Raw genomic sequence first — 26179 nt, 5'->3', positions numbered from 1 at the left:
GCAAGGGTATCTAGTGAACCTATGACAACGTGGCCTCTGAGTAATCGATTCTGTCAGGGGCCACAAGTCTCCCGGTTTGGGTATTTTTTCCTGGTTGAAAACTCTGTACTTAAAATTTAGTCTCTTTCATCTTAATCCTGAGAAATCACAGTCATTGACAGGGAACCAACAGCATCCGATACCTTTCTGGGAACAGGAGAGTCACACTTGTTAACCTTCACCTCGAGTTTTAAATACAGCAGTGCAGGTACAGGTGGAAAAGTCAAGGTTGCCCGTTATGCAAAGCCATCCTGTGACTCCACCCACTGCCATGGAAACACAGTCGCGGATGAGTGTGAGGATGTGGATGTGGCAGGTGTGTTGTATGTGTCAGTGGGTTTGTGGAAGTGTATGAATTTGCATGAATGTGTATTTGTATGTTTGTGACTGCTTGTGTATGAATGTTATTTGTGTGTACTTTTGAGTGAATGTGTTCGTGCATTTGTGTGTTCGTGTATGTGTGTTCATGTATGTGTTTGTATATGATCATTTGTCTGTGAGAGTGTATGACCATGAATGTGTGAATATAAACGTGTTGTGTATGGGTGTGTATTTGTGTGCAGTTTGTATGGGTGTGGGTATGAGTGTAAAAGTGTGCATGTGTCTATATTGTGTGCATGAGTTTGGTTGAACGTGTGAATGAGTGTATGATTTGTGTGTGTAAATGTGTGTGGGCGAGCGTGTCAGAGTGTGCATGTGTGTGGTTGCCTACGTGTGTATTTGTAGATGGGTTTGTATTTCTGTGTGTTGGAATGCACGTTGTGGGTGTTATTTGTATACATGTGAGTGCATAATTTTCTGTGTGCTTAAGTATTGCATTGTGTATTTGTGCGAATATATTTGTGTGTTTTGGAGTGTGTGGTGTCTGTGACTGTGTATTTGTGTGTTCCTGTTTGTATGCGTGTGTGTAATTGTGCAAACGCAAGTGTTTGGACTGTGTGCACCCTGTGAGTGTGCATTTGCCTGTGTTTGTGAGTCTATATACTTGTGTGTATGTGTGTGTGCGCGCGTGCTTTCGAGCGCGCGTGTGAGCGGGTGTGTGCCGTCGCCGCACGCCTCCACCTCTGCGCGAACCGCCCCTTCGCGGCCGGAGCAGAGGCAGCGGCCTGGCCGGCGGGCGAGGGAGGGACGCGCGCCGCGGTTAAGCGGGCTGCGCCGCCGTCACCGCCGCCGCGCTGACTTTGCCCTTTAAATCGGTCTCCAAGCCGATTACAGCTGATCTCCCACGTGACGTTTTACCTTCTGTCTCCCGGAGCGAGTTGCCCGAGGACAGTCCTCCACAGGCTGCGGCGCGTCGCGCCGCCCCAGCCCGCCGCGGGGGCTCGGGCTCCCGCAACTTTGGGCAAAGCAACGGCGGCCGGCTGCCCTCGCGGGGCCACTCTCCACGCGGGCGTCGGGGGCTCCGGGGGCTTCGCTCGGCCGGGAGGGCGGCGGTGGCGGAAGACAACGTGCCCCGACCACAGCCCAGCGCCCCTCGGACCCGCGCCGCGCCGCGCCCGGAAGGCAGACGGCGTGCCCTGTGCGCGGCGCCCGGAAAGGGGGAGTCCTCCGCCGTCGGGAGCCGAGCGGGCGCGCCTTCGGACGAGCCGGCGGGAGATGGCCGCGAGGCAGGGGTGAGCCCCCAGCGCCCTCACCATGCAGAAGAGCGTGCGCTACAACGAGGGGCACGCCTTGTACCTGGCCTTCCTAGCCCGCAAAGAGGGCACCAAGCGCGGCTTCCTGAGCAAGAAGGCAACCGAGGCGAGCCGCTGGCACGAAAAGTGGTTCGCCCTCTACCAGAATGTGCTCTTCTACTTTGAGGGCGAGCAGAGCTGCCGCCCGGCGGGCATGTACCTCCTGGAGGGCTGCAGCTGCGAGCGGGCACTCGCGCCGCCCAGGGCCGGGGCCGGGCCGGGCGGCGCCCGGGACGCTCTGGATAAGCAGGTACCACGCGCCATCCCCTCCCCGTCTCCCTGCCTGCGGCCGCGGCAATACCCAGTTCTTCTAAGCCCAGAGGTCGAGGGCCCGATCCGACAGTGGGACCACCTTCCGAGATTTCGAGATTCCCCTGCGGCGTCTGTGGCAGGACAGCTCCCCTCCTCGGCCTCCCCATCTCCATCCCCGCCTTGTCGTGCATCTCCTTGTGATCCGTTGGAATAGGGGCTCGGCTTTATATTTTCCGAGACCCCGAAATCTGTCGGGTCATTGCAGCTTCCTTGCTAACCTTACATTGCTTCTCTTCAACCTGTTCGGAAGGACTTAGTGTGGCGACGCGGGTTGACACCTGTTGGATTTAGATTGGCAAGACGGAACTAACTTATTTGTAAAAGTTTGGTTTCTCAGTCACCCAGCTAGTGAGTGTAGGTTTCTTTGCCTGCAGATGTTTGATCAATGGCTGTGCAGGGAACAAGCGGGGCTCCCAGGACTGACGGGCACTTTCTGTTGGTCACTTTCAATCTGTCTTTGTGGTTTATGTCAGTTTACTTTAACATTTGGCCTGCTGTGTCTAATTATGAAGGTAAATGTGTATCCGTTTCCCTCAGGATTAATATTTGGTAGCCACATTCCTGCTATGTGTAAATATGCGGGCATTTTTAAAGAACGCTTCTGTATACTTTTAAATGAATGCTTTGAAAATGAATGTGACCTTTTTATTCTGGGTCATAATTTTATTAGTTTTGCTATGTTTTGCACTTAAGGAGGAAAAAATCCTCCAGATTTAGTAACTCCCGCCCCCCCCCACCGCCTCCCATTCCTGCAAGTGCAGAATTTGTATTTTTTTTCAATCACCATTTCTTATTAAAGTTAAAGCAGACTAATTTTATGCTTCCAAATGTTCTCACTTTGCTTCTAGATCTCCACCTTGAAAAAAAGAGGCTGATGGTCTTTGTTGTTGCATAAAAATTTTTAGCAGCTTAATTTTCCATGTAAGTCAGGCCAAACAGCTTCTACTGCAAATCCCTGAGGGCGGCTGTGAGAGGCGCTAGGGATGGAAAGATGAGTAAGATGCCTACATAACCCCTGGGGGCTCATAAAACAGTGTGTAAAATTAAGAGGAGCTAAAACTAGATCAACCAGAAGTTTGATTTTTTTCACTGTGGTTTCACTATAAATCATTCAGACTTAACTGATTAAACTTGGTATAACACTTATACATCCAAAAATTTAAAAATATTCCCTTTGGTTTTTGAGGGCATGTTGAGAGTTCTTTGAAAAACTGATTTCCAATTTTGTAGATATAGATACTGGAAATATAAGTTTAAATTTCAAGTCAGGCATTTTAGAAATTAAACTGAGAGCAGGAGGAAGGGTTTTGAGGAAATAGGTAGAGACTTTTTTCAGGATCTATTTTTTTTTTTCTTTTCTATTGGTGAGTTTTTTTTTTTTTTTTTTTTAAGGCATGTGTTCCAAGGCCCATGGGAGCAAAAACCAGTAGGTTTTTAAAGTGTTATTATGTCTATACTAAAATAGGGTACTTGAAATTATTCTGAAGATACATCATTGACCCAATTACAAATAATTTTTTCTTTTTGTGTTTATAATAGTATCAGGAGATAGCCACTTTTGTTATGAGCTGGGAGTGGGGAGTTGTTACCTGTTGCACCTTAACGTGGTTGTCTGACCTGTTAACATATGAAAACCAAGATTTTTCTACTTGGAGAATATCCAGACTCTCATCTTCAGGACAATTTTCTTTATACTTTATAAAGAAATGTAACCTCCAAATAGTTTGACTTTCATGCCACTTTCTAATGGAAGTCCTAAAAAGGTCCCCTTATTAAGAATTTTTTCTCTGTTTATCATCATACAAGTTATGAGTATTTCTCAATCATTTATACATCTCTTTGAGGTTAGAAATTAGAACCTTTGGTGTTTGTAGTAAAGCTGAGATGTAGAGAAGCAAGCACTCTGAAATGGATTAGGAGGTGGATTGGGAAATCTGTCAGTTTGTCTTGTGTTAGACATGCTTCTGTGACTTGGGTTGGCTTAGCAGGCTGATATTTTTTGTGTAACACTGTCTGTCTGGGTGTGTTTGAAGAATGAAGAAGAAACTGCAAAGATAAGAAAAAAAAAGTTTACCTTAAATCTACAGTTTATGCAGTTGGTTCTCTTTCAGTTAATTTGTATTGCTAATGTGCTCACTTCATCTCAGGCACCTAGACATGGTGGACCTGTGAAACTGGTGAGGTAGAGGGTGGATGTGAGGCGCTGAGCAGGGATCCTTTCAAGGTCTGCTTCTCCAAATATGCTTCTGGAACTTTCCACATATATGTCTCCATCAACCCCATAAACATACTTGAAGGTTAGGACTTGAAACGGGACTTAGGGAGGCAGAATGGGCTTCCTCCAGAATTTCTGTGTGACTTCTTAAAGGCAAATCTCTTAACATTTCCTCTGTTTTTTCTATTAATGAAATCTGTTTTCAGATGTGTTAATAAAAATTAAGAGTTTGGTTAGGATGATTTCTGAGTTATCTTCCAATAGTGACATCTCCTCTTTCTAAGATTATAACAAAAGTGTGAGCTTTTTGCTGTGCACAGGATGTGAAAGACAATTTCACAAGATTTAAAGATTATCAGTCTCTGTAATAAACACTGCATCTGAGTAGTTAAGGCCAAGCAGGTGATTGAAGTGCATATTCTGATAAATCCAGTCAGCAGATGTGCAAAACTATAGAAACATGACTGCTTGAGACAAAGACGTTCTTATCATTCATATTGGAGGGCGACACATTGTAATGACAGTGACAGTTGATGTAATTCTTGCTATAAAATGCCTCTAATCATTCTTGCCAGTTTAAATTCTATTTCTCCTTCAAATAATTTAAAAATTCTAATTAACTGTGGTAAGTTATAAGAAGAAAACATTCATTGGTTTGCTTCTTCTAAATAATAATTCAAAGTAAGTTGGTTGACAAAAGAAAATTAAGGTTTTTTCCTTTTTTCTTCTTTCCTTCCATCTTTCCTCCCTTCCTCCCTCTCCTCCTTCCCTTCCTCCCTCTCCTCCTTCCCTTCCTCCCTCCCTCCTTCCTTCCTTCCTTTCTTTGACCATTTTATCTCAAACTGTTTCCAGTTAAGAAGAAAAAAGAAAGGTATTTTTCACTTTCCAAATGTGCATAGGTTGAAGGAATATTTGCATTGCTCCATTTTCTCAATCGTGTCCCAAGATTTCACTTTGGTAGGTCCTTGGGAGATTGCAAGGCTCTCTTATCAACCTTCTATAGCAGCTATTTCTTAGGGATAGTTATGGTGATATAATCAAAATGTGTTCAGTTACGGAAAATTTTAAGTGATATTCATTTTCTTGAAAATGTGTGTTCATGGTACTTCTTTCTAAAAGAGCTCCATTTATGGAAAATGAAAAACTTACCTTTTGTTCCAGGTGAAGGTGTTTAAGGAGGAAGGGAATTTGTATGTAGTAAGTACCTTCTATGTGCCAAGCTCAGTGTTATCTTCCATTATTGAATCTAACTTGAACCTCACTTCAGCTCTTGGAGACTGGTAATGTTCTTTCATTTTTACCTATGATAAGACTGAGGCTTAAAGAGTTTTAGGAGATGACCAAAGTCCAACTCTAGGTAAGAAGATTGAATAATCTTGAAGAGTGCCTTACTAAGGAGACTATTTAAATCCACTGAGGTTCAAGAAATTTCAAATTTGGGTGGAATAGGGGCTGGGGTTGTAGTATGTGAATCACTGTTTTGTTTATTCTTATTTCCCCTTAAAAACCATTTACAGGACAGGTTCGATTCTTGAGAAATACAATTGCAGACCATTACATTTTCAAAGAAAAATGAGATTTATGTTTAAACAGTTTTACATGGCATTCGTTTACTTCAGTAAGGAATCTTTAAAAATATTTGCTCTGAGGGTGAAAATACACATCCCAATTAGCCTGATCTGTTTAAGTGGTTGTATCTGTCTTGCCTGCTAGCAGGAGAGACATATAGGAACAAAGCCATCTTTACTCTTATTTTCCTGGGAATGTTAAGTGGTCTATTCAGCCTGATTTCAGTTGTTTCAGTGGGGGTGGGTGGTGGGTGGGTGGATGGAATCCTTAGTTCTGGAGGTTTAAAGTAGTAGATACTTGTCATATTAGTGCTGAATTAAACATGTTGATTTAATTTTAAAGGGATTAAGGGTTATGTGATTTCCCCTGTCACCTCATTTCTAGCCAGTCATTTTAGCCTTCCAAACTTGTCCACCAGCAGAAGATTTTAATCATTTTATCAAATTAGGCAGAGCTGCACGTAAGCCCTGAAATATTTGTAGAGGGTGGGGAGTGTAGATCATGGGTTTTTGTTCCAGTTCATGTTGTTTAATTGAAGTATAATAACAAACTCAGTGTTTCCTTTTCAGTGTTTTATTGAACACAAATAAAGGGCAAACGGAATAAAAGTATTTGTTAAATCTTGTAAAACGTTTTAAAATGTAATTTAGGAAAGAAATGACTTATCACTTGAACTTTGTAATCATTCTTCCAATTTAGATTTAAATGAAGAAATATAACCTATGGATTAGAAAAATATAGTTCTTTTAATTTTGACTACACACTAAACCTTACTATTTGTATTATTGTACTTATCGTTAAGAATTCTACATAGAAAAATCCATCTTTGATGTGACAGATGTACATAAAAATGAATTTTTATTGGGACAAGTATTTTTCTGTGGGTTTTAATAAGTGAGCGCTAAATGTACTACTAAATGGTGGAAAATATTTGTAGTGTGATAACAAATTTTTTACTTTCTTTCAGGAATTAAAAAATAGAGATATTTTTCTTTCATTGGATGATAAGTCCTAAAGCATGTATGATAAGCAAATGTTTCTGGTTTTAGCAAGCAAATATTAGTAGTTTGTTAAAACAGTTGTTGGTATTGCTGTTTGTTTAATGCAGATTATACTTTTTAGTTGACCTTGTCCATATTTTTCAATAAATATGCATGCTACGTCAGTATAATTTTAATTTTGTAGAATAGAAAAAGCTAGTATTTAAGATTATTTTGTAATGAAATAAACCATATTGACAAGTAATATGGATTCACTCAGGTCTGAAATCCTAATTTCACAATTTTAAAGTAGCTTTATGTTTTTATGCCTGTTTATTTGTCCTATAAGAAAGGGACAGGGGCTTCCCTGGTGGCGCAGTGGTTGAGAGTCCGCCTGCCGATGCAGGGAACACTGGTTCCTGCCCCGGTCTGGGAGGATCCCACATGCCGCAGAGCGGCTGGGCCCGTGAGCCATGGCCGCTGAGCCTGCTCGTCCGGAGCCTGTGCTCCGCAACGGGAGAGGCCACAACGGTGAGAGTCCCGCGTACAGCAAAAAAAAAAAAAAAAAAAAAAAAAGAAAGGGATATGTGTGTGTATGTTGTGTGTATGTTTATTGAGTTTATCTTCCATCATTAAATATTAAACATTTGTTATACAGTTATATATGTTGGAGTTTATAGGTTTTTATTTGTGTCATTAAGACATGTATTTCAAGACATGAGTTGTAAATCCAATCGGTGTACAATTTGGGGTGCTTTATTATACAGGACTAATGATTTTAAGTTAATCATGGTATAAATTCCTCTCTGAAATTAGTTTATCTTAATTCAAGACTATGTATAGTAAAATCTTAGTTAATATTGAAACAAAACTAGAAACGGTATTTGTTAGGTATCAATATAGCACTATGGTAAACGTTTGGTTACTGTATAATATTTGGCCATTATTCTAAAAATTAACCATTATTCCAGAATTATTCATTACATTTCAGTTGGTGTAATTTTCAAATATTAGCTGATTGTGAAGTTAGAAATACATTATTTTGGCTCCACCAAAGGGTATATTTTACCATTTTTGCCCAAGGAATTCAAATATGATTGTGTGTATATTTGGGGGGGGAAAAAAACCCAAACAGCAAGTTTTCCTTTTCCTTTTACTTGAGAAAACATTGGTATCATAAAGTGGAACAAGGATGCAGAAAACACATGTTCTCACACTTTTCCTTTTTACTAGCACTGGAAAAACTTACTATTCACGAAAAATGAAGATTCAAATCATTTTTCTTAAAACTCCTCATAGTGAATACAAAATGCTTCAAATATACTTTTAGGGAGACGGCAGAAAAAAAACCAAGTTTGAGTTGATCTGTGTTTATTTAAATAATATTTCTTTTCTTTTTTTGCGATACGCGGGCCTCTCACTGTTGTGGCCTCTCCCTTTGCGGAGCACAGGCTCCGGACGCGCAGGCTCAGCGGCCATGGCTCACGGGCCCAGCCACTCCGAGGCATGTGGGATCTTCCCGGACCGGGGCATGAACCCATGTCCCCTGCATCGGCAGTTGGACTCTCAACCACTGCGCCACCAGGGAAGCCCCCTATTTCTTTTCTTTTTGAACTGTAAAGGAAGAAATGAGAAAGTTGGGGAGGGCTGTATAAGTTACAGCATCAGAGTACAGTAAGTTAATGAAAAATAGAATTCTCATAAGATCTGAGAACATACAAATAAAACAACCTTAAGAAAAGCTATGCTTAAAAATAAAATTTATTGACCCTTTAGTGCTTCATTGTTTAAAATGTAGGCCATAATTTCTTTTATTAGCTCTTCCCATACTTACCATTGTGACATTGCTGAGACCAATGATGATGATGGAAACAGCCAGGGATCTGAGGGACCCTGGTTACTGGTATTCGCATTCTTTTCAGGTTCCTAAAATGTTTTGTTTTGTCATTTTCTGATTTAATGTAGACAATGCCTGATTCATTTCCCGAACTGTATTTATGAACTCATGCCATTTGTGTGACTAATGTATACAGGAGGGTTAGTGCTGTCAAATAGAGGGACGACTGGAAAGCTAGGAGGTTTCCTGGGTTAGAAATGTGGGAATGGGGAGGTAGTAGCCTGGCCTCAGGCTCACTGTGGAGCATCATAACTCTTTACAGAAGGAGTCATAACAACATAATGTCAGTGATGCATAGGTACAGGAGGCCACTCATATCCAGTATGAATTTGCTTTCTTTTCAGTTTAAGAATATCACTTTCCAGGTCAGATGGTAGTATTGTGTATGGTTCCGTTCAGGAGTTAAACCGCGGGGGTTTCAGTCTCCACTCAGCTGCTTACCAGATACATGATGATCAATTTCTCTTTCTAAGCCTGGACCCCTGCCTGTGTTGGGGATCACGATAGTACCTACATCATCCAGTTGTTGGGAGACTCATAGGCAACAGTCCATGCCAAGCTCTCAACACAGGGCCCAGCACATACGTAGCACATTTGTCAGCTGGTGTTTTTATTACTCCCTTTCTAATATAATTCTTTTTTGATTTTCTTCCTGTTGCTTTCATTACTAGGGTCACTTAGGTGTTTTTTTTCCTTCCTTCCTCTTTAAAAAATACTTTTAATTTAACACAGACAAAATAGAACAGTTTAGGGAACACCAATATACTCATCGTAGAGCTTCAACAATCTTCAGCTTTCTTATTATCTCTGTTTTTCTCCACACATGCCTTTGTTGTTGTTGTTGTTGAACTATCTTAAAGCAAAGCCCAGACATCATTATTTCACTTGTAAATAAGGAAGTTTTTGGTTTTTGGCATAGCTTTTGTTTGGCGCTGAAGATTGTACTAGGTGTAGCTCTGAAAAGAACGATCCAGGAAATAGTTTGTAATGTGTTTCTCTTTTAATGTGTGTTACTGTAATTGTCATCATCTTTTTGTTTCTTTGATATCATTTTAAAGGAGAAAGCTTGAGACAGTAGTTGTGAGGACATAAAGGTAGTAGAATTAGCTTTTAAATAAGTTCCGGCATGTTAAATCCTAAAGAAAAATTTGAAATCAGTTTTTAACCATGATCATGGTGTAAAGGTATTTTCATGATTTGACCACACTCTAGAAGAAATTAAATTATTGGTGGTTCTGTTACTGAGGGATCTTCTTTTCTTTATTGAAGTCCATTTACCAAACTCTTCCAGCAGCTGGAAGAGTCTTGTTTAGAGTTCAGTGAGTGCTTTTCCCTCTGATGCCATTAATGCTTCTCATCGCTCAGTATTTTGCATAGTTTTGCAACAATCAGGATGTCATCCATAAATCAGTGTTTCATCCATCTTTCAGAATCAATTCTGAGACCCAACAGTAGGCAATGCTATTTTAAGGCAATTACTAAGGTTTCATTAATCAAGTGTGCAGTTTGCTTTCTCTAGTGTTGCTAAGCTTTTCTAGGGTGAGTTGGTCTCTGTCACATGATTATTTGCATTAGGCTCTTTTTTTTTTTTTTTTTTTTTTTTTTTTTTGGTCGGGGGGCTTTTCTTTTTTGTGGCCCCCCCTTTTGGGGGGCACATGCGAATGCTCGGCGGCCATGGCTCCCGGGCCCAGCCGCTCCACGGCATGTGGGATCTTCCCGGACCGGGGCACGAACCCGTGTCCCCTGCATCGGCAGGCGGACTCTCAACCACTGCGCCACCAGGGAAGCCCTTGCCTTAGGCTCTTTTGATTGCAAGGGAGAGATATGAACTCAAGTTGTCTTGAATAATGGGCACCTCTGTGTGTGGTGGGGGACAGCGGGAATATTGTAGGGCAATATAAGGGCAAGTACCGCTCTACATTTATTGTGACCTAGCTGTGCTTTGGACATTGGTACTGGCTAACATGTTTTTCAGTGCGTTTATGCATCTTTGGTTACTTACTGCCTCTGTTTTCTCATAATTTCTGCTTCCCCTCCTTCAGGCTGCTGTGCCCCTCGTGATACTGACTCAACATATTGTGGCCCCTTTCTCTCTGCTTTTACTGCTTCAGTTCTCACTGCAGCATCTCTTATTCACTCAGTATATTCAAGCTCGTCTTTCTGTGAGAGAGAATCTGATCGACTCAGTTCACACTTTGGGGGCTAGACAAGACCATTGGTCTCTGACCGGTCCATAAATTGGCTGTCAAACAGCAGGGACTGTGGGTGAGGGATTTTCATGGAAAGTTTGGTGGGCGTGAGAGACATTATTATTGACATGTCCAGTGTATTCATCAAGCTAGTAAATATTATTTTCACCAACTAATATTTATGCATTTAAGCCACCTTCTTTTCCTTCAGTAGTAGCTGTACATCCTTACCTTATCAATAAGATCTTTCCAGTAAGGCAGTTTCTGTCCTCTGGTCCTGATAGGCCTCCTGTGTTGCTAAGGGTTCATGTTCATAATTTCTCTTTACTTTCTTAATACTTTAATATTAAAAATTATTTGAATGTTGTTCTTTTAACAATAAGCATATTTTTCAAAGTATAGCATACATATAGAAAAGTGCACACATCGTAAGTGTGCTGCTTCCTGAATTCTCACAAAGTGAATATATTTTCGTAAGCAGCATCCCGATCAAGCCATGGACATGATCAGCCCTCCAGAAACTAACCTCATGTCTATTCCTCTTCAATGCTCCTCCCCATGGGTAGCCACCATCCTTACTTCTAACATCATGGATTGCTTTTGCCTGTTTTTGAACTTTGCCATTGACTCATGCAATAAGTACTCTTCTGTGTCAGACTTCTTTCCCTCAACATCACATCTGTGAGATTCATCGATGTCTTTGGGTGTTGTGATTCATGCCTTTTCAGTTTCTTTGTAGTGTTCCACTGGATGAGTATACACAGCTTCTTTACCCATTCTTTATCTACTGTTGATGGAACACTTGGATTGGTTCCAGATTGAAGCTATTACAGATAATATGGCTATGGAAATTCTTGTACAGATATTTTGTGCACGTACATGTATACATTTCTGTTCGGTATATACCCAGGAATGAACTTGTTGGTTCATAGGACTTACTTACGTTCAACTTCAGTAATTACTGCTAAACAGTTTTCTGAAATAGGTATATCAATTTATGTTCCCGCTAGCAGTGTATAAGAATTCCAGTTGCTCTACATTCTTGCTAATACTTGGTATTATCAGTCTTTTTAGTTTTAAGCATTCTAGTGGGTGTGTAGCAGTATCTCATTTTGGTCTTCATTTTCATTTCTCTGATAATTAGGTTGAACAGCTTTTCAGGTATTTCTTGACCATTTGATTGTTCTCTGTTTTGAAGTGCTTGTTCAACCTTTTGCCCATTTTTTTAAAAATTGAGTTGTCTTATTGATCTGTAGGAGTTTTAAAATATTAAGTTAAACTCTATGAATTGCCATTTTTGAATGTCAAAAAGAATTGAACATCATCTTGTTCATCCTAGTATATATGAAGACACGAGTCCTTTGTCAGTTATATGTATTGGAAATATTTTCTCCTACTCTGGTTTGCCTTTCTACTTTCTTACAGGTGTCATTTGATGAAGAGAAGTTTAAAACTTTAATGTCGTATAAACTCTCTGTCTTTTTCTTTGTGGCATTTTTCTGCCCATGAAATGAATGGGGATGGGGACAGCATCCGGAGGTGCTTTGTGTAGAAGGTGCAGGAGCTGGGGCCTTCCCTTGCTGCTCTGTGGTCAAAGCAATCAAGTGCATCACAAAAGATGCAGCAGTAAGTAAAACAGAATGCACTTGCAGCAGCTTTGGACTGCCACACCAGGATGTTTGCCCTTTGGAGGAAGGCTCCAGGGGCAATTCAAAAAGACAAAAAATCGTAATGTTCTTTTCTCCCTCATACCTTCTAGGGTCTGAGGTGTTCCCTCCCCAGGTGTTGGGTTGTTGCTCTTCCTCTAGAGATGCATAGATGTATATGCACCAAAGACTTGTACAAGAATTTTCATAGCAGTGTTATTCACAAAACTGGGTGTCCCATTTCAGAAGCTCTAACTTCACTTTGTTTCCGGTCATCCCCAACTTGCACCTACACCTTTCATCTGGAAGGGTCAGGTGCAAGAGGGACAAGGTACTTTTATAAAACTTAACCAGAGTTAAGCTTGAATCCCTGACACCCCCTTTCAGCTCTGCTGCCACCTGTAGGTTGTGTCATCTAGGCTGGCCTTGGGGGTGCTGTTAGGGAAAGAAAAATACATCATGCCCAGAGCTGGTCAAGACAGAATCCTCAGTTTTCAAAATCTATCTGTATAATGCCCTATAATTCTTCCCCTTTTGTCCTGATCATTACCCAGGAAGTGGCCAAGAAGGGATGCCCCCTTTCTTGGAATACCTGCACTCACTGATCAAACTGCCTTGCTGAAGTATATGGACCAGGAGGGAATGAGGGAGAAAGGGTTGGACAGTCAGTCCATTGTTGAGTATACAGATTAGTTTCAAGGGCCACAATGGTGTGACTGGAAACAGCTAACCAGTAACCTAAAAAAGTATCAACAGTGGTGAGGTAGCATTGCTAGTCCTGAGAGGGCTTTGAATGTCTGGTGTAGCCAATCTACCAGGAGTGGGAGGGGTTTCACCCCTTGTGACATGGCCTCTCCCATTGTGAGACAAATGGGTCAACTTTTGGCAGGTGTCACAGGTGCCCTGCAGTGGTAGCCTTCTGCATTAGAAACAGAGTCAGGCTCCAGCACAGCTTGATTCCAGTTGAGTCCACAGCCCTTGATTCCACAGTCCTTCCTGTGGACATCTACATGACTGATCCATACAGTTCAGTCAGCAGACATGGATTGTTCCCAGGTGCATGTTTCCAAAGAAGTGTCTCTTTAATCTTACAGTCTATCGTTTTCCAAGTGGCAGACCCAACAGCTCTGCCATTGGCACCAGCCCAAAAGTCTGAGCCCTACCCTCTGACTGGAGCAACTACCTCTGCTTTTTCTTCTGCATAGCTGACACTGAGGCTGACTAGCCACAGCACCCCAATGGATACCATTGGGTCTCAGCTTAGCCAAACCATCAGGGAACCGGGCCCAGATATGTAGGGAATTCCTGTGAATCAAGGACCCTATTGAGTCAGTGGCTTTGCCTCAGGTAGCAGAGCAGATAAAGTTCCCCACAGAGAGATACTTGCTACTTTTTAAAATGTAAAGCTGAGATGCTTCTGGGGCCAGACCAGCTACATTCTTGAATATACCTTTTCCATTGAACAAACAAGGTTTTAGCCGTTCCCACCTTGTTAGTTCTTGAGTCTGAGCTGATTCATCCAAAATGGGAATTTCAGGCTGGAGAGTTACAAGACCTCTATGGGTCAGTTTTGACAAGGACTCAGCTGTAAGCTAATGGTCACCTGCATGCCTTGTAATTTTGTTTGGATGGTGGACATTGTGTGTGAAAAATCAAAGAGGTAATTTTAGGCTCTGCGTGATGTGTTTTCCTTCAGAGAAGGTTTACTTTTGCTTTCTTGCAGGCATTAATGTGGGGTAATTTACACTAATCCATTCTGAGAATGAGCTGATGAAAGTTAGGTTTCAGGTTTGTGAGAACACTATTCCAGTTTGTCCTAATTTCTGAAGTATAGCCTTTCCGAGGTCTTATCAGGCATTCTGGGTGTTTACATAACCCCTTCCTCCTTGGTCTCTTACATGCCCCATGGGACTGCCAAAAACTCAGTGCTGATTTCCAGACTCTTAATTGCTGCTTTCTGCCTGGTCTCTTAGCCTCTTGGCTCTGTACTACTTAGAAATTGGCAAACTCCTTGAGTGGAACAACTTCAAAGACTGTCAGGCCCACTAGTTGACTTCCCTTCTCTAAGGTGTCTTTACTCCTTAGATACCTTAGACCTTAACAAGATCCTGGCTGCCTTGTTATCTCACTGATGCTTTCAAATGGATTATTTTGTGTATGTGTGTGTGTGTGTGTGTGTGTGTGTGTGTGTGTGTGTTGTGTGCAGCTTTTCTAATTGTTCTTAGTGTGTGTGTGTGTTGGAGTGGTAGGTGAGGGTCTGTAACAAGCTACCTGGTCATTACCACTTAGAAGTGAGTTTTAATAGTGAGTCTAAACATGAGTGAAACTCCTTTCAAAGCAGTGGAAAAGTTATCTTCTTTCTTTTCTCTGGAAATTTATCTGTTAATTACTTCTAATTCAGTAATGATAAAATACTAAGAAGTCAAATCACAACTAACCCTTGTTTTATCAATTTAATTCAGAACATCTTTGAATATGGTGTTTTTGAAGAAAATAAAACAAAAAATTCATTTTGTAGTCGTAAGATTTTTTTACAGATGTTTATCTTTATACCACTACCGAGTGCTGAGGTGTATATTTTGAGGGTACCGCGGTGTAAGTCCCATTTTATTCCTAACATAGTAGATTTAGTTTAAACTTTTAGATTGTCTTCTCGTATCTGATGTCTGTCTACCATCTATCTATGTGTGTATGTATACCTGTCTATCTATCTATCATCTATCTATCTTAGTTGATGAGCGTTTAATTTAAAGCAGTCATCTTTCTCCAGGCATAAGTTAGCCCTTTTTTCTTGGAAAGTAAAACAAAGTAAAATTAGACTATTTCATTTAGGATACTAATTTTTTAGTATTTTATGAATATTGTTTTGTATTATACAATTGTAAGAGTTACCATTAGATGCTGATTTGGGGTTAAAGAGCCAAGCACTTTACATATATTATCTCATTTAATCTTCACAACCATCCCAAGATATTGGTATCCTCTTTATTTTACAGATAAGAATACTGACGCTTTAGTGGTTTAGTAATTCTCCCAGGGAAGAATTTTACTAAGTGGCAAACTTAGTTAATAGAGCCTAGTTTAGTGACTTAGCATTTGTTGATCTTGGCCCTCAACTAGGAGCTAGAAATATATAACCAGGAGGGAAAAGTTTTTGTCTTCAATCTCATTCTTCTCTGCCTTGGTACATTTGCAGTTTAGGTGGAAAATGTCTTAGTCTGATCTGGCCACGTTCATAAAGCCCATAAAGTAAGTTATAGCTTCCACCCAAGGAAACTATATGTTATATGTCAACAGGCAAAGCTATGGGCCCATATTTATCCAAGGGAAGCGTTTGAACCCGTTTATGTAACCTCTATAATCTCTGTATGCTTGGCCCTGTGCTGATGTGGTGGAGAGTGGGGTGTTGGGGAACAGGTCAGTCTGTTTCCAAAGCATCCCTGTCTTTCTCCCGTGCTGCTGATTTCCAGCACAGGCTTCCTTCTTGGTGTCTGCTTAGCACCTTGAGGGGCCCAGTGTTGAAGATGTAGAAGACATAGCTCTCCCTGCCATTTCTGACCTTGCCTATGCTATGTCTCTTGACTCTGATAAGATCGCTTATGTTTTGAAGTGAGTCCACATCCTCAGCGCTTTGATTTATGCTCCTGCTTTTTGGCCACTAGGTCTAACTGGATTGTAGTCTCTCCTGACCCAGACCAGCAAATACTGTTGTCTGAAACATGAGGCAACTGAGAATGGTACTTGCAACTTGTGCCATCAATGTCAATGTGAGCAAAGGAGAAGGCATTTATATGTACTCAGTCTTTGTGTTCCAGGCCAAAGTATCTTCTTGTATTTGTTTTGCTGGCAAGTTTCACCTGTTGTCTCTGGAATTGTGCAGTCAAATGGTTGAACCGTAGCATCTTGTGATTCTAGTGCCTTAGCTGTAATTTCCTCTGTGAATGTTATTAATCCAAGTTCATTTTCCTCATGCCAGTTTAAGCTGAGATCATCCTTCTTCCTGTTCTCCTGCCATGTCCTTGTCTTACAGCGCTGAAGGTGCAATGGCATGCCATCTGGTTAAACGGTACAGAATGCCCAGTACATTGAGGTGAAGTTCCCAAGTTCAAGTTCTAGGTTCACCTTTAACAATGTATGGATTCTGAGGCTTAACCGTTTCCTCATCTGGAAAATGGGCATGATAATTCCTACCTTGTAAAGAAAGTGGGAATATTAAATTAATTGAGGCAATCTATATAAAAAGTGTTTTGTAAACTAAAATGCTACAAGAATATTACTTTTAAATTCTTTACAATTATATTTTTTCATTTAAGTGAGGGCCGTTTAAACAGCAGATTAATTGAAAGTTTGCTTACTGCAGGTGTGTGTTCTGTTCATTTTATCCATTTGGAGAACCAGACGGCTTCTCTGACTAGTTTGTCGGCATCTTTGTGAGCCCAAGTTTCTTAAGTTCTATGGAGAATATTTAGTGGATGACAAATTCCTCAAGAAATAGTTGGAAGATTACTTTTACTAAGTGCAGGAGAATATTACCTAAATAGATCAGTGAAGAAAATTTTTTTTGTCATTTAGATACTTTCTGTTGTATAGATCCTTCTGACTGTAATAAATATTAAATATAGTAAAGTGAGATTAATAGGTAGTTTTTTCTGAAGAAAAATGTAGCTAAATTGGTATTTGTGCTTTAAAAGTTCCGTTTTTTAGAGAGTGTTTAAAATGTATACTGAAAGATAAATAAATCCACAGCTTACATACTTTTCTCCCTTTTGGTATAAATTGCCATGTAAACAGAACATTTTTATTTTTATTATTATTATTTTTTGTTGGTTGTCCTCCTAACTTTTGAAAAAAAATTTTATTGGTGTATAGTTGATTTGCAATGTTGTGTTAATTTTAGGTGTACAGCAAAGTGAATCAGATATATATATATATATCTGAATATATATATATATATTCTTTTCAGATTCTTTTTCCATATATGTTATTACAGAATATTGAGTAGAGTTCCCTGTCCTATACAGTAGGTCCTTGTTAGTTATCTGTTTTATATATAGTAGCGTGTATAAGTTAATCCTAACCTCCTAATTTAGCAGAACATTTTTAAAGCAATTTTTAATTCATAAAAGTAATGTTTCTGGGGATCTAAAGTACACCATGGGGACTTCCCTGGTGGCGCAGTGGTTAAGAATCCGCCTGCCAATGCAGGGGACACGGGTTCGAGCCCTGGTCCAGGAAGATCCCACAGGCTGCGGAGCAACTAAGCCCGTGCGCCACAACTACTGAGCCTGTGCTCTAGAGCCCATGAGCCACAACTACTGAGCCCATGCACCTAGGGTCTGTGCTCCGCAGCAAGAGAAGCCACCGCAATTAGGAGCCCACGCACCGCAATGAAGAGTAGTCCCTGCTCGCAGCAACTAGAGAAAGCCTGCCTGCAGCAACGAAGACCCAACACAGCCATAAATAAATAAATAAATAAATAAATAAAGTACACCATGGTGACTATACGATACAGTATTGTATACTTGAAATTGACTATGAGAGTAGATCTAAAATGTTCTCACCATGCGCGTGCGTGCACACACACACCCCACAGACACAGTGGTTACTATGTGAAGTGATGGATTTGTTAGCTAACCTTATCATGGTAATCATTTCACAACACATAATATATCAAATCATCACGTACACTTTAAACTTACACAATGTTATTTGTCAGTTATATCTCAATAAAACTGGGGAAAGAAAGGAAATCAGTGAATGGATATAGATAGTATATATTTTCTGATTCCATGAATTATGTATAGAAGTGATTTGTTATTCTTGAACCATTGTAGCCTAAGTGGATACCAGTCAAAATACCTGCATTCTTATTCCAGTTCTTTGAGAGAATAATTAAGGCATATATAATTTCTTGAACATTTGGTCAGGGATAAAAAACAGAGCTTGTTTGTTTGTAAATAATTGAGTGTAAAGGTCTGAGGTTTATGATCTTGAAACTGTCTTGCTAGTGTCTCAGACACTAGCTCATGAACCCAAATAGACCTCTACATTAACTAATATCTAATCTTCTATTTTTATGCAGTTGCAATAGAAATTTAAATTATTATTATTAATTAAAAATTAAATGATATAGGTGTGTAACTCTAGCTTTCAAAATGCATTCACATATATTATCCATTTGATTTCTTAATAACTCTATATTACTTGTGTTTCCTTTACGATTTCTAACTTTTTAGGCACATTATTAAACTTATTAATGAATTATAAAATTCATTTGCTCAAAAAAGGAGTAATGTTTTTGTGTAAAATTTGAAACTCAGAGAACTGAAAAATAAGAAAATTAAAATTTCCTGAAATCCCATTCCTCAGAAAAAATTATGTATTGAATTGTTGGAGGATTTCCTTCAAGAGTTTTTTTTCAGTGTATGAATATAATAAATAGACATTTCTAAAGTGGAGCATAATCAAGATCATATTTTATGTATGTAGAGTTTTGGATCTTGATATTTTTTAATTGAACATTATATTGTGAACATTTTGTTTGCCAGTAAATATCTTTGAAAACATTATTTTAAATTACTGTACAGCATTCTTTGTCCCACAGTTGTAAACATTCTTCTGCTGTTGGATCTTTAGGTTGTTTTAATATTTTAAAGTTTTGCTTTGGTATAGTAAGTAATGCTGCAGTGAACATCAGGATGACATTTGTGAACAAATTGTCAGGGCAGGTGGAGGCATATGCAAACAAATTAACAAATAAAAAAGCAGGAAGTGATAGGCAGCCTTTTAACTCTGACCATAAGGGTATTTTCCCCAACTTCTCCACCTTAATTAAAAGCTCTTTTCTCTAATAAATGCCCCACTTGCATTTCAAGGTCGTTTTGTAACTGGTTAAAAACCCAACATAAAATGTGAATTTCTGGAATGGAAGTACAATCTCATCTGTGAGTAAAATATAGAAACAAATATGGCCAAATATGGTAGTCTAATTTTGGGAAATAAAGCTGTAGACCTATGAATGATTTTTGGTGGGATTTACTTTTCCTAGGGGGTGTTTGTTATGATTAGTTAGAGTGCCTAGGATCATGATAAGTGAGTTCCATTTGAATGCATAAAGTAGAAATGCCTAAAATCACCGTATTCCATTGATTTTAAGCATATTTGGATTATAATGTTTTACATTTTCTGAAATTAGAATGTGTTTCCTATCAACGTGCATATTTGGTTGATGTGGTAATCCTTTTCCTATAAACTTTTACTAATTTATGTTGATTTTATAATACCATTATAGACACAAAGAAAAGTGGGAGGTTTCAGACTAAGATACTTGACATTTGTTTGTGTTTTCAGTGCTCTTTGCTCTATGTGGTTTTTTTTTTTTTTTTTTCGGTACGCGGGTCTCTCACTGTTGTGGCCTCTCCCATTGCGCAGCGCAGGCTCCGGATGCGCAGGCTCAGCGTCCGTGGCTCACGGGCCCAGCCGCTCCGCGGCATGTGGGATCTTTCCGGACCGGGGCACGAACCCGTGTCCCCTGCATCGGCAGGTGGACTCTCAACCACTGCACCACCAGGGAAGCCCTATGTGGTTTTTTTAAAAGAATTAAAAAAACATTAATTTATTTATTTTTGGCTGTGTCGGGTCTTAACTGTGGCACACGGGATCCTTCGTTGCAGTGCACGGGCTTCTCTCTAGTTGTGGCTCACGGGCTCCAGAGTGCGCAGGCTCAGTAGTTGCGGTGTGGGATCTTAGTTCCCTGAGCAGGGATTGAACCGGCATCCCCTACATTGCAAGATGGATTCTTAACCACTGGACCACCAGGGAAGTCCCTGCTCTATGTGTATTTGCAAGAGCATAGAGGTATATGGATGTCTATATGGTATCATATGCTGGGGGCCTTTGACCTTTTTTTTTTTTAACATCTTTATTGGGGTATAATTGCTTTACAATGGTGTGTTAGTTTCTGCTTTATAACAAAGTGAATCAGTTGACCTTTTGACAATAATTAAATATAAGGATAGGGAATGTCATGACCATGTGAGAAAGAGGAAAATTCAGTGCTTGGTTTTTGAAGTGCTTAACTCTGATCTTATCTTGGTTGTTATCTCTTCCTGCAGCCCCTCTAAGCCACACGATCTTTGATTACTAAAATTCAAGATGTTGCTTCTCCATACAACTGCACAATTATCAACTTTTTTGGCAGTGAGTCTTCATTTTACATATTTTTCCGTTGTGGTTAGAGAATGGCAAATTTGACTGATATTTCTAGCCCATCCTTAAATTGGATTGTGTTAATCACCTTTTGTGATTTAAAAAGACCAGAACAAAACAATGAAACCCTCCCTGGTTACGATACTCATTCTTTCCTACCTTTAATGTTGTTAACATTCCCTCTTTGGGCTTATTCTTATCCTTTCCACTGAGAACATCTCTCATATTCCTGGTGTCCCACCAGCCCACCCCCATCATGCCTCTCCCTGTGGCTTTTGATAATGAGAATAATTTTGGCCCCAAACAGAACTTCTGAAAGAATGCCATTGATCTTCTTATGTCCCTTATTTTAAAACTTGTACACTGCTGTGAATTTAAATAAATGGGCTTTCTGGTTTTGTTGTTTAGACAAAACATTAATATATTTATTCTTATTGAGGTATAGTTAATTTACAATGTGTTAGTTTCAAGTGTATAGCAAAGTGATTCAGTTATATATATGTGTGTGTGTGTGAGATATATTTATATATATTCTTTTTCAGACTCTTTTCCACTGTAGGTTATTACAAGATATTGAGTATAGTTCCCAGTGCTATACAGTAGGTCATTGTTATTTACCTATTTTGTATATAGTAGTGTGTATATGTTAATCCCAACCTCCTAATTTATCTGCCCCCTTTCCACCCACTATCCCATTTGGTAATCATAAATTTGTCTTCTGGGCTTCCCTGGTGGCGCAGTGGTTGAGAGTCCACCTGCGATGCAGGGGACATGGTTTCGTGCCCTGGTCCAGGAAGATCCCACATGCCGTGGAGCGGCTGGGCCCGTGAGCCATGGCTGCTGAGCCTGCACGTCCGGAGCCTGTGCTCCGCAACGGGAGAGGCCACAACAGTGAGAGACCCGCATACTGCAAAAAAAAAAAAAAAAAATTTGTCTTCTATGTATGTGAGTCTATTTCTGTTTTGTAAATAAGTTCATTTGTATCATTTTTTTTAGATTCCACAAATAAGTGATATCATGTGATATTTGTCTTTCTCTCTTTGACTTACTTCACTTAATATGATAATCTCTAGGTCCATCCATGTTGCTGCAAATGGCATTATTTCATTCTTTTTTATGGGTGAGTAATATTCCATTGTATGTACATGTACCACATCTTCTTTATCCATTCATCTATTGATGGACATTTAGGTTGCTAGATGAAACATTTTATTTGAAGGTTATTTTAGGGTCCTGGAAGGCAAGTTTGTTTGGAGGCTCTCTGTCACATTGAATAAAGGAGGAAAATCCATTGCCTTTTCACCTGGCAGTCTTGTTGGGTAGCGAAGTAGGATGCTTCCAGAGAGTCCACTCACCACACCCCCTGTGCACCCAGTTCCCAAATTTCTCAGGATTGCTGCTCATGACATCAGAGTTAAACCCAACCAAGTGTTTCCTAGATACTTTCTAATCTCTTTCGCACATTTGTCTAAAAGTTACTTAAAGTTTTGGAGCTGTGTTTTTATATATCAGTAGTGTTACTGTAGTCCCAATACACCAACACTATTTACTTACACTAGTTACAAAGTGAAAACCTTCCATTTTTCTTAAAAGATTTTTTTGATGTGGACCATTTTTCAAGTCGTTATTGAATTTGTTACAATACTGCTTCTGTTTTATGATTTGGTTTTTTGGCGGCAAGGCATGTGGGATCTTAGCTCCCTGACCAGGGATTGAACCCACACGCCCTGCACTGGAAGGCGAAGTCTTAACCACTGGACTGCCAGGGAGGTCCCTGCTATTTTAGATTTTATTAAGACTTGTTTTTGTTATTGTTCATACTGTTTGGCTTAATTGATATCACAGCATGGGTTCCAAGTTTTCTAGGACAATCTTGATCTAAAATATTCTATCTCTGTGGTCCCATGAAAGCATTTGGGTTTTCAGGTCATGAGGTCATGATTTGCTTTGGAAATTACAGTACCTGTACTTCCTGGTAGCTTTGAAAAAATTTATGAAACACTGGTTAGACTCTTAAATGGCATTCTCAGCAGTACATATGGTACAGCTGAGATGGAAAAGAGACTCTTACAGTAAGAGTTGTATTTGTTGTTACTGAAGCTTGTGGATGCACGTGTGTGTGTGTGTGTAAGAGGTATCCCAGACAGTTGCTTTCTCCTTCTAAAAAGTTCTTTTTTAAAACAAAGTTTCTAGTTTCAATGGGAAAATTACAATATTAAATTTGTCTTCAGAGAACAATTACTTAAGGGATAGAGTGTGTCATAAAGGGAAATAGAAGTTTGACCATGAATTAATTCACTAGCACTGGGGCATTACAGTGATGTGACTCATGCTATAAAATGATAAATCAGGACAAGGGTTAGATTGGCTTTTCTGCCCATGAAGGCTTTAATGTATATTCTCACCTCAGGTGTCTTTGGGAGGCCTGAATGTCCTCACAAGCCAGATCCCCCTGCATCAGAGCCCAGGCACTTCATTCCTTCCTGTTTTCACCAAGCAGGTTTTGAGCATTTGCTGCAAAGTACTGCACTGAGGCCTGTGAATGAAGTTTCAGGTCTAGTCCCTGATCCTGAAAGTGCCTGTCTAGAGGGGAGGGTAGGTGGTGTATTTGAAGGAGTTCTCTGAGGATGTGTGAGGCTTACTAAAGGCCGTATGTGATCACGGGACGAGGAAGACCTTTCTGGCTTTGTGGCCAGAGAGGGTTGCAGGCACATCTGAAGTCCTTGGTCCTTGACAGAGGAACCAAGTTTAACTGGTAGGAAGAAGGAAAAGCTAAGTTCACTTTGGCTTAAGCTGGGACATTTGGGTTCAAGCTGGGAGTAGTAACATTTGGGCAAGACCAGAAAAGCAGATGGGGCAGACCACACTCATTTGCTTATAAGTTGTGGAGAGACTTGGAGGGACACCAGTGTGGGGAGGGGAGAGGCAGGGGAGAGTTGAAAAGGCAATCTGGCATGGTGTTCGTGGAAAATGGAACAAGGAAAGATGGGAGCCTGAGAAAGAACCTAGGAATTTTGTTCTATTATTAATAAGGTTTACTGTGAGGAATTTTTCCTGATATCAAACAGGGCTTTACAAAATTAGATCAGAGCAGTATCCCTCAAAGAGAGCCATGTGTTATGAGAAATATCCACTTGTGTGCCTTGGTGTTTATCACTTGTTAAAATGGATTCACACCAGAAAAGTGTGGGAGAAAGCTGAGTTATCCAAAGTGAAGCACGTATCTTCATGACAGGATTTCTCAGAATCTTTACTATGCAAATGGCCTTGTTAATTCTCCCTTACTTGATAGTCTATTCTAGAACCAAGGTAGGCTGGCACAGTGAGCCGCAGAGACCAAGCTGTGGCACGCCCCTGGGCCTCTGTTCCTCCTCTGGCCTACTTTGGTTGCCAGCACGTTGGGATCTTCACTGTGGCAAATGCAGGGCACCGGATGGTGGAATCTCTGTCTAGGAATCTCAGCTGCTGAGTCTCTTCTGTTCTAGCCACCTGTCCAAGTGGCAACGACCTGGGTACTTAGAAGGAGACAGAGGCTCACTGGAATCCAGGTTACAGTGTCAGCAGTGTCCTTGTCTTCCTTTGGGCCAGTTGTTTTCAGCTTGAAAATGTTTCCAGTTGAGGGCACTTGGGTGCAAAGCTGCTCACCACCCTGGATGGGCCACCCAGGCAAAAGGTGCTATTTAAGTACTTACACAATATCCTCAATTTTGCCTCTTGGCCTGCAAAGCCTGAAATAATTACTATCTGGCCCTTTACAGAAAAAGCTTGCCTATCCATTGTGGTAGCCACCAGTCCTATGTGGCTTTTAAGCACTTAGAATGTAGCTAGACTGAATTGAGATGTGCTATAAATATTTACACTTACACATTCTGGCATTTGAAGACTTGGTACCAGAAAAAAGAACATAAAACATCTCAATAATTCTTTTTTTATTTGATCAGATGGTGAAAGGATATTTTAGATGCACTGGGTCAGATAAAACGTATTATTAAAATTAGTTTCACCTCTTTCTCTTTCCTTTTTTCCATGCGGCCACTAGCAAATTTAAAATTACATGTGTGGCTTGCATTTAAGATGCACATTATATTTCTGTTGTACAGTGCTGACTATAGCATAGCACCCAAGTTTATTGCCCACAGAGCTCTTTCTTTAAGGAGTCTCTTAAATAAACCTAGTTGGTTTCTCTTGGGGCACAAGTTTAGCAAACAGAGCCCTAAGCATATTCTAGTTTGAGGGTTTGTGTTTTGTTGACAGCTAAGCTATAGTTTAATAGATGTAAAGTCTTACCGTTAAATAGAGATACATACTTTCCTTTGTGTTTTTCCAATACAGATATATTTATTATTTTGTATTTTACTTTAAATCAGGTATTCACTTATTATTCTCATTATGTATGTTTTAAACAATCTATGAGCTATATATTTCCTGTGATATAAAAATCATGAGCTTATCATGTCTGCTCTGATTCAGCAACTCCACTTCTAGCCTTCTGTCCTAAGGAAACAACTGGATGAGTGTGCAAAGATGTGTATTTAAGTACTATGCTTATTATTGCCTTTAATGAAGAAAAATTGGAAATAATTTTTGATGCCTCACTATAAAGATTGATTACTTAAATTATGGAATAGCTACATAATTATATTGCCAATATAAATGATGGCAATGAATTATTAAAAAGTATTTATAGACAATCAGTATTTTAAAGAGAAATATATGAATTTGTACTTTAAAAATTCTGAAAGAAAATGGGTTCTAATTGTTCATACTGATTCTCTTTGGGGAACTTTGGGTTATCTTAATTTTCCTCATGCCTGTCTATATGGTCTAATTTTCTATAATAGACTTGTATATCTTATGTAATTAATTAAAATAATTGCTTAATCACTTTGTAACTAATGCATGAAATAGCTCCTTGAAAAAGTTCAGAATTCTTAGTGAGCATATTTATGTGGACAGGAATTCATAAAAATAGATTTTGTTGTCACATAATGAGGGATTTGAGATAAAAAGCATTTTCCCCCAGATTCCTCACATATTGCAAACAAATTGTCTTGATATTAAGGTAAGTAGTCATTGGTAGGGAGTAAAGAAGTTACTTTACCTAAAAAATAAAGTTCTTACTTGAAAACCTTCCAAGATCTACCCTGGGGTCTTCACTTCACCACAATTGTGATGGCCCGTGATTTTTCCTCTAAAATAATTTCCTGAAATTTAAAAATGCTTCATGGCTCGTTATTTTTAAGTGACCCAGCATAAGAAGGATGTGGAGGGGTGGAGTACCATGTGAACTGCTTCCAGTTAATGGAAAAATTGTTTGAAAGTAGACTAAGGTCACCAAAAGTAACCTAAAGTGATTGCTATTACAAAGCAAAGTTTTTTGGTTTTTTTTTTTTGTTTTTTGCTTTTTTTTAAATTCTGGCAGGCAAATACAGAAAGTGTGACTGACCCCAA

At 39.8% G+C, this 26179-nt stretch overlaps 1 protein-coding gene across 1 annotated transcript in view; it reads left to right on the top strand.

The window, feature by feature from the left end:
- Window positions 1–1674: 1674 nt before the first annotated feature.
- The window catches only part of LOC113617676 (ras-specific guanine nucleotide-releasing factor 2-like), a 102135-nt gene continuing 77630 nt past the window's right edge, over window positions 1675–26179 (top strand). Inside the window, exon 1 of the mRNA XM_027101259.1 lies at window positions 1675–1962. Coding sequence (XP_026957060.1) covers window positions 1675–1962 — 288 coding nt within the window. The remainder of the gene's footprint in view (window positions 1963–26179) is intronic.

The sequence above is a fragment of the Aethalodelphis obliquidens genome, unplaced genomic scaffold (assembly GCF_003676395.1).
Source record: "Aethalodelphis obliquidens isolate GAN/ISIS:26980383/991018 unplaced genomic scaffold, ASM367639v1 scaffold4, whole genome shotgun sequence".
Classification (NCBI taxonomy): Eukaryota; Metazoa; Chordata; class Mammalia; order Artiodactyla; family Delphinidae; genus Aethalodelphis; species Aethalodelphis obliquidens.
Note: the sequence above shows the minus strand (reverse complement) of the source record. Positions and strands in the feature narration are given on the sequence as shown.